The sequence below is a fragment of the Panthera tigris genome, chromosome D2 (genome assembly GCF_018350195.1).
Source record: "Panthera tigris isolate Pti1 chromosome D2, P.tigris_Pti1_mat1.1, whole genome shotgun sequence".
In the NCBI taxonomy this organism is placed as follows: domain Eukaryota; kingdom Metazoa; phylum Chordata; class Mammalia; order Carnivora; family Felidae; genus Panthera; species Panthera tigris.
This window is the reverse complement of record NC_056670.1, coordinates 10,871,019-10,890,335: the sequence shown is the minus strand read 5'-3', so window position 1 is coordinate 10,890,335 and position 19,317 is coordinate 10,871,019. Positions and strand designations below refer to the sequence as shown.

The 19,317-nt window shown below is 42.2% G+C and overlaps 1 protein-coding gene across 1 annotated transcript in view; it reads left to right on the top strand.

The window, feature by feature from the left end:
* RYR2 (ryanodine receptor 2) overlaps positions 1–9,462 on the top strand; it is a 753,483-nt gene extending 744,021 nt beyond the window's left edge. The window contains exons 101-105 of the mRNA XM_042960054.1: positions 2,175–2,331; positions 4,263–4,327; positions 5,981–6,081; positions 7,082–7,133; positions 7,866–9,462. Of these exons, the coding sequence (XP_042815988.1) occupies positions 2,175–2,331; positions 4,263–4,327; positions 5,981–6,081; positions 7,082–7,133; positions 7,866–7,961 (471 nt within the window). The 3' untranslated portion in view covers positions 7,962–9,462. The remainder of the gene's footprint in view (positions 1–2,174; positions 2,332–4,262; positions 4,328–5,980; positions 6,082–7,081; positions 7,134–7,865) is intronic.
* The last annotated feature ends 9,855 nt before the right edge of the window (positions 9,463–19,317 follow it).

The following is a 19,317-nucleotide window of genomic DNA, read 5'->3' as shown; positions in this document are numbered from 1 at the left end:
GAGTTCATGCCGCAGGAGAACGCATTCTCTTCCCTAGAGAAAAACTCTATGGGCACCTGGGTGGCTCTGTCAGTTAAGCGTCCGACTTCAGCTCAGGTCACGATCTCGCGATCTGTGAGTTTGAGCCCCGCGTCGGCCTCTGTGCTGACAGCTCAGAGCCTGGAGCCTGCTTCACAGTCGGCGTCTCCCTCTTTCTCTGTCCCTCCCCGCTCACACTCTGTCTCTCTCAAAAATAAATGAACATTACAAAAATGACTTTTCTGGCCTGTCTGTGAGAGAGACCCCTTACCTGAGCCCCAGATGGTTCTTGGTTGGGCAGCGACAGAGCCGCCCTCTGATCCTCTTCGTTCACTGTGTGCCAGACTGACAAACCTCCTTCCTGAGTGACCCAGTCATTATTCGGTTCTGATCATTAGATTCCAGGCATCTGCTCCAAGACACTTTCTGTGTGCTGCATCTATCACTATATTAGCTGTTGAACTATGAGCATTTTGGGGCCAACTTGCTGCCTGTCCTTTGTGCTCTTTGGGGTCATCTGAGAATTTGAGGTTCATGGGCTGAGACAGTGAAGTCTCCATGAGAACACCGATCAGTCATGACTTTTCACTCTTCATTCACCGCCCCCCCTCCGCCCCAGTGATGTGTAAGTTCCTCTCATGTGCTGGACATTATTTTAGGCCCTGATAATAGAGCAGTAACCAAAGTCATTCTTCTTGTAATGAAGCCAGTTCAGTGCAGTGAGACAGATCACGAAGCATCAAAATTAGGTAAGTGGTAGGTACAGGTTTGGAATTCAGGAAAGAGACCCAAGGTGTAAACAGAAAAAAAGTGTACGTCATTGGCACAGAGATGGTACTTAACTGTGAAGGTGGGGACATTCCTCTAGGAAGAACTGGCCAAGGAGGCTGAGAAAGGGTGGCCAGAAATGTAGAAGATGACCAGGGGATTGTGGTGTCTCCCCAAGTGAAGACACTGTGTCAAAGCCTTTGCCCCTTCGTTAAGGCAGATGGTGGGTAAATGTGTTTTGTACTCATGGATGACATCAGTTGGGTAAGTCGGAGTGTCTGAAACAGTCTAAGAAGGCCTCGTGGAGGAAGGCTTGTTACCTGAGGGTGAAAAGGAATGGGATAAGAAAGGGAAATAACTGTTTAAGATGGGAAGGAAATGCAAGCCAAGAACTAGAATCGGGAGTTGTTTATCTGACAGGCGTGGATAGAGTGCAGGGTGGTACTCGGGAGCAGCAGCCCATCAGTGGAGAGGGATGAAGCGTCCCTGAATCTGAGGCCCCGACCTGGAGAGTCTGCCCTTATCCTGAAAACAGATAAAACACTGACGCTTGAAGCCACTGGCTCTCAACTGTTGCGATTTTGCCCTCCCGGGGACGCTTGGCAATGTCTGTAGACGTTTTTGGTTATCTACAATGAGGTGCTCTTGGCATTGAGTGGGTAGAGGCCAGGGATCCTTCTAAAACACCCTACAATGCACGAGACAGATCCCATCCAAAGAATTATCCGGCCCTAAATGTCAACGGCACTGAGGCTGAGAAACCCTGCCCTCTTCTGCAGTGGGCGCTTGGAGCTCTCCTTCTAATTGGTTGCTTTAATGTTTCAGATTCTTAACAGTGAGCTGTTATTTCTCCTTGCTTCTCCCCTCTGTCTTCTTTCTTGTACACGTTAGAGTAGAAACATTTCAGCATCGTATTCCATACATGACGGATGAGGGGATGGCATTATTGGGTCTGGTGTTTTCCTAGCTTAATTTCTGAGATTCCATCTTATTAAATATTGAGGTTTTCCTTCCTCTCTCCTCTGTCTGTTCTGATCAAAGAAAAAGAAAAAAAGAGCAGTGTGATTAAATATAGCTTTGTGGGCCTTAATGTGATCTTAATGGGATTACCTTATGCCAGATGCTAGTGAGGTATTTTTCATCCCCTGCAAAGTGTGACAGAAGGTGCGAGGCAGAGTGTCGTGTCGAGTTTTGTTCAAAGGACAGCAGAGTGTAAGAGCCACGTGTTTGCATCATAATCACAAACGCTGAACCAAAAAGAGGCAATGTAGAAGGCAGAGATGGTCAGTTTCCAGAGTGAGGATTAGCAGCTAGAGAGAGAGCCTCAACTTTGTTCAATGTGCAGATGGGCAGCGTCTCCAGGAAGTGACTGTGTCTGTCTTTTCCAGTGCTACATGTTCCACATGTACGTCGGGGTACGTGCCGGAGGGGGTATCGGCGATGAAATCGAAGACCCAGCAGGCGACGAATATGAGATCTATCGAATCATCTTTGACATCACCTTCTTCTTCTTCGTGATTGTCATCCTCTTGGCCATAATTCAAGGTGAGCATCCTCCTCACTGGAGTTCAAGAGGATCTAGAATTTGAGCCATTTATTGTTCACGTTAACACTTAAGGGCAGGTCAGAATGTCAAGTGCTATCTGTAAAAAGGCAACGAGAACTTTTCTGTTCAGTGTTTCTCCATTAGAAATCTATAGGGGGGTATCAAAGGGGGCCCTGGTAAGGGGGAAGTCGGATACAGATTTCTCTGGACTCTTTTCCCATTACCTAATGGAAAGAGCACTTTCTTCGCTGTGACTTTCTGCCCTGCCACTTATTAACTTTATAATGTTGGGTGGGTGAGCCATTTAACTCCTTTTGAGGGGTGCCTGGGTGGCTCAGTCAGTTAAGCGGCCGACGTCGGCTCAGGTCATGATCTCGTGGTCCGTGAGTTCGAGCCCCGCGTAGGGCTCTGTGCTGATGGCTCAGAGCCTGGAGCCTGCTTCAGATTCTGTATCTCCCTCTCTCTCTGACCCTCCCCTCTGTCTCTCTCTGTCTCAAAAATGAAACATTAGATTTTTTTTTAAATAAACATTAAAAAAATTGTTTTAATTTTTTTTAAAAAAAGAAGTGATGTACATGTGAGTACTCAGCACAGTATCTGATGCCTCATAAAGAATCCTAAGGCTATCGTTGAGTACCTGCTATGTGCCTGGCACATGTTATTAACTCATTTTACCTTCATGCACCCTGTGAAAATAGTGGTGTTATTTACATTTGAAGAAACTGAGCCATAATACGTCTAAGTAACTTGGCCAAAGTGCACAGTCAAGAAGTGTCAGGGCTGGAATCCAAACCCAAGTTTCTGGACCCAGAGCCCTCAGTTGAAACCAGAGAAGCCATCAGGGTGCCTGGGTGGCACAGTCGGCTGAGTGTCCAACCCTTGGTTTTGGCTCAGGTCATGGTCTCATGGTTTCCTGAGTTTGAGCTCTATTGGGCTCTGGGCTGACAGCACAGAGCCTGCTTGGGATATTCTCTGTCTCTCTCTCTCTCTGTCTCTCTCTGCTCCTCCCCCACTAATGCTGTCTCTGTCTCTCTCAAAAATAAATAAGTTAAACTTAAAAAAAAATAAATAAAAACCAGAGAGCCATATTAACTTACCAGTTCTTCCCTTTACCCTAAGGAAACTTGGAATGTGGTGTTCTTCTCCCTCAGAAAAATCACTCTTGTTACCTTTTTCTGTTCATACGTTTATCCTGGCTTGAATTAAATGTCTATAAATGTGTTATTATCCTCTAAGCTCTGCAGGCACAAAACGGTACTTTTTGTTTCCAGTAAAGTACATGAACAAGTCGACAAGATTCATAATCCATCCTTTTGTCTTTACTGAGTGTAACAATAACATATTTTATAAGAGAGCAAACTCATAAAACACTCGGAAAAAGATGTGCAGCCAGTAAGTCACAGGAGGGAAACGAGCTGAGAGGAAACAACGCGGTGCAGTTAGCTCCTGGCTGACACAGTTAATAACAGGCCGGCAAGTTTACTTGTGAGGAACGCGTAACGAGAATGAGTGGAGGCAGATTCCTCAGTTCATATGGTAACGTCTGATTTCCAAATCGGTACCTGAAAATGTTATCAGTAGACTTTCCTGCGCTTTGCCACCAGAAATCTCTATTGCTCTTTCTTGGAACGACGTGTCGGCTAACATACCAGGTGCATGTGCCACGTTAACGAGCGGTTTTTCCTGCCCTGTCACTTTGTTTTGAAACCCCCTTCTCGGGGACGGGGTAAGCACAGTACCCGCTGTGCTTCTGCCCCCCAAGAGATAACGCTGCTGCCCTAGGAGGAGTATCAAGTGTGTGCTCACTCACGACTTCTCCCAACCTGGCTGTACATTTTCTCTTTCCTTGGGAGGACTAGCCACAGGGCTGTGAGCTTCATTATTATTCTCTGGTTGATAAAGATTCGAGTGTGTTTTTATTTAACACCAGGTTTAATTATTGATGCTTTTGGAGAGCTAAGAGACCAACAGGAGCAAGTCAAAGAAGACATGGAGGTGAGTCTTGCCGCGTCTGATCAGCTGTGTTGTTGTTGTTGTGGGCATTCATTTTTCCTACTGTCTTTATCAAAGAATCACGGCCGTGGGAGAAAGTAGGAAAAGGGCATGAGCGATGTGTGACTTCCTCGGCCTGTTTTCCATCCGGGCAACGCGTATCGTGTGGTAGGCAGGAAACATGGCGGACGCTGGGGGCGTGCAAACAGTAATGTCTCCTGCTCCCTGAGGAGAACCACCCATTCAGAATGATGGATTCACTGACAAATAAGTAAACAGGAAATTGCAGAGCGGTGTGTTGAACCCTTTATAATAACTCATTGGAGAGATGTATAGTGTAACGTACAGCCTATGGAAAATCAGAAATGGGTTTTAAGTAAGGTGATGGGGTTTGGCAGTGCATTAGCAACTAACAAGATCAGGGGCAGGGAGGTGGGCTGGGAGCATGTTTTAGGCAGGAGATGATGAAGCTCTTGCGAAAGACGTCCACCAAAGATGTAGGAACCAGATGGATTCAAGCAGTACGTAGGAGTTGGCATGACAAGCAGCGGGTGATTGTCCAGATGCAGAGGTGAGGTGTTTGGAGCAAGCGGGGACGCTACCCAGGTTTCCAGAGTCACAGCGATAAGTAACACAGAGGAGGGGCAGGTTCGTGGGTGAAGCTGCGAAGTATGAGCCCGTTAGTCAAGACATCAAATGGTATAAAGACCTGTTGCCTTTCTGAATGTGGCCTTCCTGCTGTCCACAGTTGTTGATCAATAAGGCAGAGGGAATTGAATAAATTACCTTAATCGTCTTGAGTCCAGGCCCTAGAATCTAAGGCATCATAAACATGCCTCCGATGGCATTAAACAGTTGCTAATTTGCAAGCACGATGAGCATCTGGAGCCACACGAGGGCAATAACTATCACATTTGCTTGAGTTGATACATGTGAAATTCTCATAATGAAACGGGAGGCCTGCTTCTCCTTAGCTTTCGTGTGCTGGTCCTGCACACCACGGACCTAAGCAGGTGCTGCTCTGAGAGATCTGGTTAGAACAAGCGAGGGGCACAAAGAGCAGGCACCTCATTCCTGGAGTAGAAAGTTCTGATGATGACTGTTCATTGGTTAATTCTGCACTTTAGCTCAGTGCCTGGCCCGTGGCAGACCTTCTCTCAGTCATTGATCGAACACCCCACAGCTTGATATTTGATTTGGCTCTCTCCAGATGGGAGTAATCTGGACCTTTCCCGCCTCCCCTGGGTCATCAGACTTTGTTCCAGTAGGTACCAAGCTGGTGGTTTCAGCTCAGGGCACACTGAGTCCCATCTACATAACTCGAGTTAATGTCATGAACAAGACTGATGGCTAAGTCTGGGCACTCTCACTTAAGCTGGAGGAAATAAGGAAAAGACCGTGCTTTTCGGCCATCGTGATCCTGTACGCTTCTTCCTACATGTGAACTTGTTGCTGGTACCTATGTCATTTAAACCTCCAGCCAGATATAGTTGTGGCAACAGTTAAATTAGCGTTCGTGTGCTTGGCACAGCCTTCTGTCGTGATCTTCTACAAACATCGAGTAAGCATAGCAGCTGCCCCCTAAGTGGCGAGTTGTGTGTTCCTTTGTTTTGCTTTCTGAAATCTGACATGTAAATATTTCCCTTTGTCTTCTAGACCAAATGTTTCATCTGTGGGATAGGCAACGATTACTTCGACACAGTGCCACATGGCTTTGAAACCCACACTTTACAGGAACACAACCTGGCCAATTACCTGTGAGTGTGCCTGACTCAGACTCTCCAGCCCCTCCTTATACCCACCAGTGCCCCCCTGTTAGCAAGCTTGAGAAGCAGAAGAGACATAGCTTCCTTTCTTTATACTGTTGAACTCAGGCTTCGTCTATCTCTTTGAGAGAAAGACCCACAGCTAGCGGTCCCCTTGTCCTCAGGAGGTATGTGTATCTGGTATGCGGTGTGGTATCAGACGGGTATGTGATAAGAAGAGAACTTGCAGCCCTTCATGTGAATGATACCTTCTAGAACACGAAATGGAAAGGTGCAAAATGATAAGCGAAATACATGCTCAGCCTCTCAGAGAGCCTTGGCCGTGTTTCCCATTTCAAGAAGGCAGACTCCAGATGCCTCCTAGGGACTCAGGAATCTCCATCTTCATTTTCTGAGGACATACAGATCTCTTTAGGCCTAATTATCCTCTTTAGGCACTGTGTTCTAACATGATTCAAAGTTGCATTTTTTTTTTAATACATAGAAATCTGGCTGTTGCTATAGGACTAGCCCTAGCTGCAGTTTGCTAAAAAATTATTCTTGGTTTCTAACCCAATTTTGCTATCAAACAGAAGAGAGGCAGAGTAGCACTGTAGCAAAAAGAAAAGAAAAAAAGCAGGCTTCGGCATTCACAACTGTGGGACATTAGGCAAGTTATTTGAACTTTTTAATCCCTGCTTTTCTAAATGGGGATTGTGATTCCTGCCCCATGAGTGGCTAAGTGCGATCTGACACGAAACCTGATGTACAGCAGCTCCCGAGAGGTATAACTTGATCTGCACACGCCCACATTGTAGCTACTTTGAAAACGTACTTTTTAAAAATGGTTAAGCTTTTGGTTCCCGTGGCGTCTTTTGATACGTTTTGCAGTTTTGATACGTTTCTCCGCTCTGCCAACAGTGTGCAGTTAGCCCGTAGCCAGATCAGAAGTATCTGTGAACGCTGACATTTCCATACAACCCATTTCTGATTCGTCTCTCTGTATCTGTAGGTTTTTTCTGATGTATCTCATAAACAAAGATGAAACAGAGCACACGGGACAGGTAGGTAAACAGTGACCATACACCGTCTTCTGAAAGAAGTGACAGAGAATATGGACATGGTGGGGAAAATGTGTGCATTAAACCTGAAGAGTTGGGATTACTTTCAGATATAGTATCTTAACAAAAAATTCCTGTTATCCCAGACGAGCGTGCAAAGATTGCTTTTGTCGAGAAAGTAAAATCGTAAGTTCACATAAAAAATGTAAGCTTTTAATTAGCTGAAAATGCAGGGCTTTGTGTTCTGATAAGTATAATGTCCTTGATTGCTTAATCAGATAGCAGATGGTTTCAGATGAGTTCCAGCCCACAATATTAGGATCAATTAAAAATAATTGTGTATGAAATATCTACGGTTCTCGTTAAGTATTTGAAATTCTCCCTCCACAAATATTCACCTCCGATTGTTAGCAGTTTGAATTTGAAGGATACAATTAATAATATTTCCTTAAGAGAACCCATAAAATCATATGCCACAAATAGTGTTTTTAATCATCATTGTATTATGGTCCAGATGAAGATGGATTATTAATAGAAATATATGAGGTCTGGTATAGCTAGGCACTCTCTAGATGAATTTGGGCTTTTCGAATCATGTAATTATGTGCACTTACACAGTTACATGGGTATGTGATATATATATGCAACAAATGTGTGTTTGTATCTTGTATTTTGTGGTAATGCACAGATCCTGGGGAAAGACATGATGTTAATACACTTCCTTTACGTTTACAGGAATCTTATGTCTGGAAGATGTATCAAGAAAGATGCTGGGAATTCTTCCCAGCAGGGGATTGTTTCCGGAAACAGTATGAAGACCAGCTAAATTAAACTCAGACTCCGGTCACCTCTGAAAACCAAAACATACACATTCACTCTTTGTTTCGGTCTCTCTGTGTCTGACTCTGTCTCTCTTTCTCTCTGCTCTCTTGGAGACATCCTGCTGAATTTGTGAATTGCCAGCATTATATGCTTTCTGGGAGCAGTGAACTCTGTTTCTGAAGACCCGACTGTGCTTTTCCCCCCCACCTTGTGTATTTTCTTTGAGAATAAAGACTGAAGAATATTCTAAATTCATACACAGACAACATAGGAACTCTGGAAAGGACACCATTTCGGACACTCTCAGTCATAACGCAAATGGACCGATTTCCTTCTGAGACTCCTGGAAGTCCCCTTGAGCTATGGGACAGTCACAGAGACGCGTGACAGCCACACTCATCCGGCCCCTTTATTTCACCATCCTGAGAGGAACTCTCTAATGGTCACAGAGCACTGTAGCACTTAAGAGATTGCCGTGGACACCACTTACGAAGGGAAATAGTGCCTTACTATATGTGGGTTGAGCTATGCAGAAGATGTGTGCATGATAAAAAACATCTTTATTTTCTTCATGTCGATCTTTTTTTTCTCAGATTGATTTTGTGGTTTTTTTTTTTCCCTTTATTCTTTTCTCTGGTGGGGGAGGGTAAGAAAAGCAGTTTGCGTGCACCTTTTTAAAAAAAAAAGACGGGTGGCCTGTCTCAGGACGAGAGGAGGCTCTTCTCATTCACTAAATTCACATTTACCCTCCCCATGTGATCGTGCTCTTATTTTGGTAATGCTCTGGTGCAACACTGCGACTTTATGAAATCTTTGTATGAAAACACAAAGACTGCAAAAAAAAAAAAATACACTTTCAAAAGAAATAATTCATTGCATGTTTATTATGCAAGTTTAAAAAGAACAAAGAAAACCTCCAGAAGCAAGTTGATGAACGTGAGAGACCTTTCATGATAATTCTACTCATAGTAATAAAGTGTCGTGGGCTTAATTGTATATTTGGAGCCAGTGTCATCCACCAACAATGTGATACGTTATGAACTTGACAGTAGTTTTGGGTTTTTCTCTTTCTTTTGGCCACCTGTGATCAGTTGCTGATTAAGGACTTCTCGTCCGGCCATTTTTTTAATATCAAAGCTGAAGCAATATCCATTCAGGGAGTTCATCAGATGCATCAAAAACCACGGGTGATAATTACCAGTCACTCCATTTTGAGTCCTTTTAAATGTAATGCTTATCTTTACAAATAAAAAGACAGATTCAGAATGGAAGCAAGATCATTTTGCAAACATTGGAGCTCTTTTATTACAAGTCTGCTTGTTAATTTTAGAATTGGAAAACTGCTCTGATTAAACTATTTAACTAACTTTCTCACTCTCTTCTTTCTCCATTTCATGTATAGTTGGGAGGCATTATAAAACCTTGAGCTGTTAACTTGAAAGGGGTCTGGGGCAACGCAAACCCTGCCCTATGGCCTTTAATGCCTTCAGATTTCCTTGTGGCCCAGCAAGCTTGCTGCCTTTATGATGACGGAAACTCAGAGTCAGCAGGCAGTTTGAACCACCTAGCCTCACCCCTGCCCTTTCCCTGACTCGGGGACATCAGGAGTTCGTTAAAACCACCAATGACAGAAGGATCACTGTCTCCCAAATCATTTAATTTTTATACAGCTTTCATTCCAGAAGGTTCTTCCTTGCTCAGGGCAGTTTTTTCCCCCTGTAATAGTACGGATTCGTTTTCTGCCTTCACATGAAAGAGAACTGGTACACTAGCAAGTGGTGTTATTAGATACTCAGACACTAATCGAACATTCGCCGTGTTCCAAGCCCTGGGCTGGGTATCACCTGTCATTTTTCAACTTGTTGACACAACATGAGAGCTATGGTACCTAGAGTTTGCATTTGTCTTTTGGGATCATTTTTATTTGGGAGAAGGAATAGAGTCAATTCGACCACACCATGGGAATTCCCAAGCCTGCCCAGGGAGGTGATCTTATGTTCTGAGGTAACTGAATAAAACAGATCAGCTCCATAAAACATTAAAAAGTATGTTCCCCTTTGCCACAAAACTGCAGAGGAAGCATACAGTGAAAAGGAATACATATTTCTCCAGGACATAAAATCTGATAGATTTGGGTCTTCATGAATAAAGCAAAGTCAGATTTGATGTGAAACAATAGTCCAGGTGAGAGGTGAGAGAACAAATCCCTAGTCATCTCCTGGCCTGGATTTTGCAGACTTGTTGACTCTCCTAATTGATCATTCCCGGCTTTAGTGCCTGGGAAGGTGACAGTGCTCACAGAGAAACAGAAAAAGGCTGAATTCTGGAAAAAGAGCTTCCTCCACCCTTGGACTTTGGGCATTGGCGTTGGAGGAAGAGTAAGGGAGCAAAGCCAGTCACTTTAGAAAGCCACCCACTGCCCAGCCTTATTGTGGCTGACACTTAGAGGAGATCACCTCTCTATTCCCTTCTCGAGTCCTCATGAGAAGAGGGGCTTTTATGTATCAGCATTATTAATTCTCCCATGAAATGTCACATGAATCTCAAACAACGTGGCTCACCACTTCTCTGATCAAACTCTGAACTGATTGACTCAAACTCAAGAAATGTCATCCCTTTCGAGATTTTGTATTAGACAATCATTCATTCACCAAATAATGTTTGCATATTTGTTTTAACACAGACATTTTTCTGCCATTCTTATTTCCCCCCTCTCTCTCTGTCTCTCTCTTCCCAGAAATCTCTCTTGATCCTACTCCATTAAATACATTTAGAATCATGGTTGAAGATTTCCAGATGCACTAAATGGTACTTAGTCCTTGGACTGATCGTCATTTTTCTCACATAGAAGAGGCAGTTCTTAGTTCCTCAAAACCTTATTTAAAAGTCATATTGTAATGAAAATTACATTCTTCGCCATTGCAAAGGCATAGCTGTGAAAATGATTTTTTTTTTTTTTTCACTACGTTGCTTTACTGGGGAAGTGTTCCTGTTTTCTTAAACTCCAATTTTCTGGGTGAATATACCAATATGGCCTCCCTCCCCATTGCTAAAAAGGGCTTTAGGTGGCCATCAGTGTGGCCAGTGTCTCGTTTACTCTGGACACAGTAAAGGAGAACTTTAAACAAATGTGTTTAGTACATTTACCAAGCATGGAATTCATGTAAACTTGACATGGATACATTTGGTTAGACATTCTCCAAATTATTTTATAAATATTGTATGGTGAAGAGGATGACCTCCCTATCACCTTACTGGTGATGTTTCTATCTTAACATTCTGAAATACCTGTGACAAAACCTGGAAAATATCATCTCACATTGGTACAAGTGCATGGATGGCACCTGGGTTTTTTAATAGGCATAAATGTAACACATTTTTAATATTTATTTTGAAAGAGAGCAGGGAAGAGGGAGAGAGAGAATCCCAAGCAGGCTCTGTGCTGTTAGCACGGAACCCAACGTGAAGCTCAGTCTCATGAACTGTGAGATGACGACCTGAGCTGGAATAGAGTCGGGTGCTTAACGAACTGAGCCACCCTGCCCCTGATTACACATTTCTCTTTTTTAAGTTTATTTTGAGAGTGTGAGAAAGAGTGTGCATGTGCAGGGGAGGGGCACAGAGAGAGAGAGAGAGAGAGAGAAAATCCCAAGCAGGCCCCACAATGTCAGCACAGAACCCAATACCGGGCTCAAACTCACAAACCCTGAGATCATGACCTGAGCCAAAATCAAGAGTCAGATGCCAAACAGACTGAGCCACCCAGGCGCCCCAACACATTTCTTAATAAGACAAGGTCAGAACCCATCATATCATCTAGACTTCTAGTATTCAACTGTGTAGCTAATATAAGTGCTAAACAGCTGAGTAAGTCCTTAAAGTTCCATGTTCCCCAAATGGCAGAGTATTTATAATGTCACAACTCAGTATAGTGACCAGGAGAAGCACTATTCTCTTCGTATGTATGACATTCAAGGCCTTCTAGAACGTTCGCGCTGGAAAGGATTTGAGCAATCATGTTTCGGATGAGCAGTCTAGGCAGGTTAAATGCCTTTGCAGAAGTGCCCGGTTCAGTGGGAGAGCTGGAGCTTTCTCTAAAAAGCCAAGTTTCTGTTTAAACTTTTTCCTGTTGTGGTCAGATTGGCTTGAAAAGTAACAGGCACTTTATGACCCAGCAGAAATGAAACAGGAAACCAGGTAGTTACAAAAGCTTTGATGAAATGTCACTGGTACTCACCTTCTGCGTCTTTGATAAGGGGAATTCTGGAAGTGATTATCACATGAAGAGCTGGTGTCAAAATGCACTATTTCTGAAAAAAAGAAACAGCATCAATTTTAATCCAAGACAGGAGGTGAAGTTTCATTCACCTCGATATTTTATTTCAGTGTCTACCTCACTTCTTGATGGAGTTCTACTGAATGTTTCCTTGGTTTTCCTAATGGTCCATAAGTTACTTAATTGTGGCTAAAAGATCTGGACCCGGTTGTAATATTCATCATGATTAAAATACTTTGGATTCATGGGCACCTGGGTGGCTCAGTTGGTTAAACATGTGATTTCGGCTCAGGTCATGATCTTACACTCCATGAGTTTGAGCCCCAAGTCGGGCTCTGCGCTGACAACTCAGAGCCTGGAGCCTGCTTCAGATTCTGTGTCTCCCTCTCTCTCTGCCCCTCCCCCACTCACGCTCTGTCCCTCTCTCTGTCCAAAATAAAGAGAAACATTAAAAATTTTTTTAAAAATAATTTGGATTCATTTTCTTAAACATTTTGGATGTCCTCAGTTGAGGAAAGTTTTAGGGAATCAAAGAATCGTACGTGTTAGCACGTCAACAGTGTTTTAATGGCAAAAGTGTTTTAACGGCAAAGGAGCAACGGATTTCCCTGTCTTGTCCACCATCTCCCACACACCCACAGTGTTCCAATTCCTACCACATATCATAAAATTTATTTTTCAAAAAATTTGTAAGTGTGATCTATGTGTCCTCCCTTTGCATTAAGTGTGGCTAAATGGGCCTTTCAATTTTTGTCTGTAGAGAAAAAATTTATATAGACCTGGCTAACACTACTATTATAAAGTGTAATGCTTCTAACACGAACAATACTATATTAACACACAAGTAGAAACACTAGCGTTAATAACTTTTTTCAAAAGATCACCAGACCTGGAAGTTATTGTACATGTAATTTGAATTACCTGCAGTTTTCAACCTAATTTCCAAAATCGTGTTAACATTAGGTAGACCTAATATTTTATATGCAAATTCAGAAATATAGGAAGATATAATGTCACGAAGAAAAGTAATGGATGATCTTAAGATGTCCTATTCTTTACTTGCAGAAAGAGAAATTGGAGAGATCTATTTAGCTTTTTATATTAGGACCAAGCTAAGGGCCTTCCTCCCACATAAAATAAAGATGAATAGAGCAGAAGCCTAGGCAAGATATTATATTATAAATTAATAAAAATTCATAGCCAGATGATTGTCATTTTATTCTTTATTTTTATATATACAGAAGAGAAAAAATTATTTAAGCAGTTTTTCACCAGTGAGATAAACTGCTAGAAACTCTTTATCATTTTGTTTGAAGAGTATAAATCATGAAATGACTGCCTGCATACAAAATGTCATGAAGGCTAAGTTTAGAATGAGCTGTGGAAGAATGCTACACACAAAAAATAATTTATATTCTATACTAGGCATAATGTCAGGAAAGGAACGACATTATTTATGCTGGCTAGTGACTACATGGTATTGTCATAGCCTGGGTTCTCCAGAATGCAGCCTGCAGCAAGGATGGAGGTGATTATGCTTTATCAGGAGAGCCAAGCAACAAGGGTGAGTCAGGGAAGGGTGTGTAGCAATGCAAACTAATGCATGCAGGCAATGGCTGTGCCCCATCCCAAGCAAGGAAGAGAAAAAGGTACCACACAGGTGTGTCCGGTTGTCACGCTAGGACCTCCCATGACATTCTGTGAAAACAAATTGTATGTTACAATAGTCCAAGGGAAGGAGATAGGGCAGGGAGTGAATCTGTCATTTCTCCTCATCTCTTGTTTCCCATCGGTCAGAATTCGCCTCGAGGTGTATCAAGTACCCTTCCACCTGCCGGACTGGATCCTCTGGCCTGTAAGACCCCACCCTGAATATCAGACCCATGCACTGGAGTGGGCAGGTGGATCGAAGCTGGCAGGTAGGAAGTGGGGCCGCTTAGCTCGAGCGCAGGAGGGCCCAAGGTATCAAGAGCAAGAGGTTGGTCAGCCTTTGACCAAGGAGAAAGCACAACTGTGAGGGCCCAAAAATGTTTTCTGGTGCAGGAGGCTGAGGCAGAACCAAAGGCTGGAGACCCCAGAAGCAAGTAGCATGAAAGAAATCTGAACATGCGCATGAGGTTTGAGTCTGCTACAAGTGTCCACCGTGTAAGTTTTCGTTTGATTCTTGGACACTTGAAATATTTAATAATCGAAAAGGAAAGACAAGGAAAAAGTAGCTTCGAGGCGTGGTTAAACATGGCCTCACGCTAACGGGTCACAGAAAAAGAACAAAGTTTTCTTAACATTTACGTTACTTTCACGTTCTCCAATAAGGAGAATGGTTCGGTTAATTATTGAATGAAAGCATAGATGGTCTGCTCATCAAATCTGAAAAATACAAGTCTTTAAGATGTGAGAGGAAAAAGAAACCTTTTTTGTTCCCAAAAGTTAATGACCACTTTTCAGAAGTAATATATAGAGGTATTTCTTTCCAATGGCCTTTTAAAAAAAGTTTTTCTTTGAGAGACAGACAGAGAGAGAGAGAGAGAGAGAGAGAGAGAGAGGCAGAGAGAATCCCAAGCAGGCTCTGCACTGTTAGCGCACAGCCCAACGCGGGGCTCGATCTCACAAACTGTGAGGTCATGACCTGAGCCGAAATGAAAAGTCGGACGCCTAACTGAGACACCCAGGCACTCCATTGGATGGCCTTTTGATACTTCTGCCCAACAGTGATTTGGACAAACTGGGGAGGCGTTACTCCCCTGAGAAGTATTTAAGTAGAGACTATATGGCAATTTTTCAGTCTTCCTAGGAAAGATTTTCTCAGTATAGGAGCATAAATCATCTGGGAATTGCTAAGTATTTCAGATTCCTCAGCCATGCCCCTAAATATTCTGATTTGGAAGGTCTGATAAGGCCAGGGAGTCTGTATCTCAAATCAGTATCCAGTCTTCACTAATACACAGTACTTGCGATAAGTGGTTCACTGACTACAGTTTAAGGGAACGTTGCATTAATGATCTTGAAGCCCCTAAGGTCATATGACTATTTGACAAGGACATGATGCGTTGGCCTTCAGTGTGATGTGTTAGAGCACGAACCTGAGAGTCAGGTGATCTGGATTTGAGCCCCAGCTCTAGAACTTACCAGCCATATATATTTGATAAATTAACTTGCATTGATGAATTCATTTAACATGGCTAAGGCTTGATTACTTTTTCTGATATTAATGGCAGAATTCTGAGGATCAAAGTTTATGCAAAGATTAAGAATTGAATAACATGATTCAAAGCAAGGGACTTGACATTATTAACTTGCGCAATGTAACAAAATGAGATTTTTGCAAGAGATAACCACTCCTAAACCTAAAGTTTTTCTAAGACTAAGGGAAATTTTTATCAGTTCAGTGTATTCATAATTGTACAATTCAGTGCCTTAACTAACTTCTTAATAGTTGCCTCATTGAGCAATCTAGAATGGTGCATTTTCTCTGTAATTCTGATAGTTTAGTTGTTTCTACTTTATTCTCTGTGCTTGTAAAAGAGAATATTTAGATTTTATGTTTATTATCTCATGATTTTTTAATTATTTATTTAATGTTTAGTTTTTGAGACAGAGTGTCAGTGGAGGAGGGGAAGGGAGAGAGGGAGACACAGAAGCTGAAGCAGGCTCCAGGCTCTGAGCTGTTGTGACAGCACAGAGCCTGATGTGGGGCTCTAACACACCATGAGATCACGACCTGAGCCGAAGTCGGACACTCAACAAACTGAGCCACCCAGGCACCTCTCATTTCATGTCTGTTTATAGGATTCCGGTTGTTTCTCTGAGAAAGTACTAAAAGGGTAAGTAATATTAGGTTTCCAGGGAACCCGAATCCATCCAGGTCCAAGATCAAAAAGCAGTCAATTATTGACCACTTGCTTTGAATTTCATTTTTGGCTGTAATACTGGATAAAGGGACCACTAAGGAAAAAGGAATCAGCAAGTCCTTTGTTAAAGGTCATAAGTTGGAAGGAAGGTGAGCAGATGGGAATGATGACCCTGTTTCTTCCAACCCTGATATAAAAATCAAAAGGCTAAAAGCTGATTAGGAACTAGAGAATAGGGACCATGATTATAAGGACTTTTCCGCTTTTGCACATTTGTCATTATTGTTAGGCCTGTCTGCCATTTTGCCAGTTGAAACAAAAATTCTTGTAAGAGTTAAGTTGGAAATATTTCAAAAAGAATGAAGTAAAATTGAACATAGCAAAATTTATGGATGTAGCTAAAGCAATAAGTAGAGGCACATTTATAGCTTAAATGCCTGTGTATTTATAAGATTTAAAATCAATTGTGCAGGTTTCTATATTTAGAAATTAGAATAGAAATAAGAAATTAAACCCAAAGTAAGTAGAAGAAAGATGTGAGCTGAAATCAATAAAATTAAAAAAAAAAAAGATTAATGAGGCCAAAATTGGTTCTTTGAAGGGGATAAAAAAAAAAAAAAGGTTGATAAATCCGTAGCAACACTGTTTAAGCATGAAAAAAGGGGAAGAGAAAAGCATGATTTATTAATATCAGGAATGAAAGAAAGGATATCACTCTGGATACTGTAGATACCACAGGACGTTATGTACTATCAACAACTATCTGACAATAAACTTGACACTTTAGTTTTTCTAAAATGAAATGGACAGATCCCTGAAAAACACAATACCATACTGACAAAATGGTTACAAAATGTAAGTAGCCCTAAATTTACTGAAGTCATTGGATTTGTTATAAAAATTATTCCTTAAAAAGTAGTTGTACTGGTGAATTCTACCCAACTGTGTGTCTTCCTTACTATTTCAAGTGTCCTTTTGTTCTAGTTTCAATTATTCTTGTGTAAGAAGAGCCTTTCTATATAGTTCAAAGATGGTCAGCAATGAAGTAACCATGTTCTTGACTTTGTGATTGTTACAGGGGTAGGTAGTTGACTAAAGATGGTCCGTCAGAAGGAAGCTTGGGACTCTTATTGGATAGTTATGGGACTTGATATGATATATCCCCTTGGCTATGAATCCCCTTGCATCCGAATGACAAGCACTGAGCTCTCACGGTTCAGACAGACATTTTGCTACTGTAAGAGAAGGCAGTCCAAGAATGATGCTGACAGAAGGGGAAGGCAGAGGGAAGAAGCACAGAGAAATGGAGCTATGTTCCTAATACCATCATGAACATCTAGACTACACTGTCATCAGAAGCCTTCCATACGTTTCTTCATTTATAGAAAACACTAACATTTTCATTACTGCTTAAGCTGGTTTGAACTAATTTTCTGTTCCTCGCAGTAAGAAGTGAACAAATCCTACATTTGGACCATGTTTAAATCACTAAAACTTCAAAATGTTTTAATCTATAATACAGCAAGCCCCCCATCCTCATTTATTATCTTTCCCCAAACTCTCGATTTCTCTAATGCTTTAATTCTTTTCAGTTAAGACCTAAATCATTTTCATGAGTTCCAAAAAATAATGCCTATTGGAGTTTTAATTATAATTGTGTTAAAATTATTGAGTATAGAAAATTGACATCCTTATAGGTATCAAACTAGAAACATGTTGGATGTTCAGTTTGTTTATTTTGTCTTCAAACTGAGTGGCTTAAACAGAAATTTATCGTGTCAGTTCATTCTGAAATCACACTTCCCCTTAAAGCTGTGAGGGACAATGCCCTATGCCTGTCCCATGGCTCTCTCACCCAGCTGCCCCTGGTTGCTGGCGATCTTTGATATGGCACTATGTCAATGCAACTTTAACCTCCACATAGCATTCTCCCTGTGTGCCTGTCCATATTTCCTTTTTATTATAAGGTCACCTGTCATTCTGGATTAGGGCCCACCCACTATAATGATCTCATTTTAATTTGATTACCTCCTTAAAGGCCCCATCTCGAAACAAGGCCACATTATGAGGTACTGGGGGCTAGGGTACCAACATATCTTTTGTTACAGGAACACAATTCAACCCATAACAGTCCTGAAATAATGATTTTTGATTTCTTCATCTAGATCAGTATTTCTCAAACTGATCTTCAAGGATATAATCGTTGGTGACAGTGAATTCTTTATAAAAATTTAAATATTTCATTTCAAACTCAATATAAATCAACTATTTAAGATCGTGCTGGTTAACTTCCCTTACTCAACACAATAGCATCACCTTGTCTAAGTTAACTACACGTTGCCAGGAGTCCAGGGGGGCCTTTGGTGGTTAGCGTTCTGTGCGAAGAGAACCAGAGAAGGAGGAAAGCTGCAGAGAAAGAAAGCTCTGAAGATGCATGGAGGGTCCCCTCCAGTCTTTAAGTGGGTAAGGATCAACAGAGGCCCGTGAGGAAAATACCTGAGGTCAGGAAAAGAAACATCTGAAAGAATTTCCTCAGGCTGAAGGCAGAAAAGAGACTCATCAGAAGAGAATGTTTAGAGAGATTGAAAGTACGGCAAGAATTTAAACCAGTGGTGCTGGCTTTTAAAATTTTTCTTCTATGTTTACTTTTGAGAGAGGGAGGGAGGGGGAGAGAGAGAGAGGGAGGGAGACAGAGGATCTGAAGTGCACTGCTCCCCGAGAGTGGAGAGCCCGATGCAGGGCTCAAACCAGGACATCACGACCCGAGCCAAAGTCAGACGCTTAACCGGCTGAGCCCCCCATGGGTGCCCCAGTGCTGGCTTTAAACATAGAGAATACCTGGGACAGGAAATGCAAGTGCCCTCCAGAAGCTGAGAATGACCCTGGCCAATCGCCAGAAAGGAAATAGGAACGTTAACCTACAGCTGCACAGAAGTAAATTCTGCTGTGTCCTGACTGAGCTTGGAAGTGTATTCCTCCCCAGGGACTCCGCAGAGGAAGGCATCCCTGCCAACACCTGGAGTTCAACGTGTGAGATGCAAAGTTTATTATTTTAATATGAAATTTATTGTCAAATTGGTTATCATACAATACCCAATGCTCATCCCAACAGGTGCCCTCCTCAATGCCCATCACCCACCCCCCCCTCCCTCCAACCCCCCATCAACCCTCAGTTTATTCTCAGTTTTTAAGAGACTCTTATGGTTTGGCTCCCTCCCTCTTTTTTTTTTTTCCTTCCCCT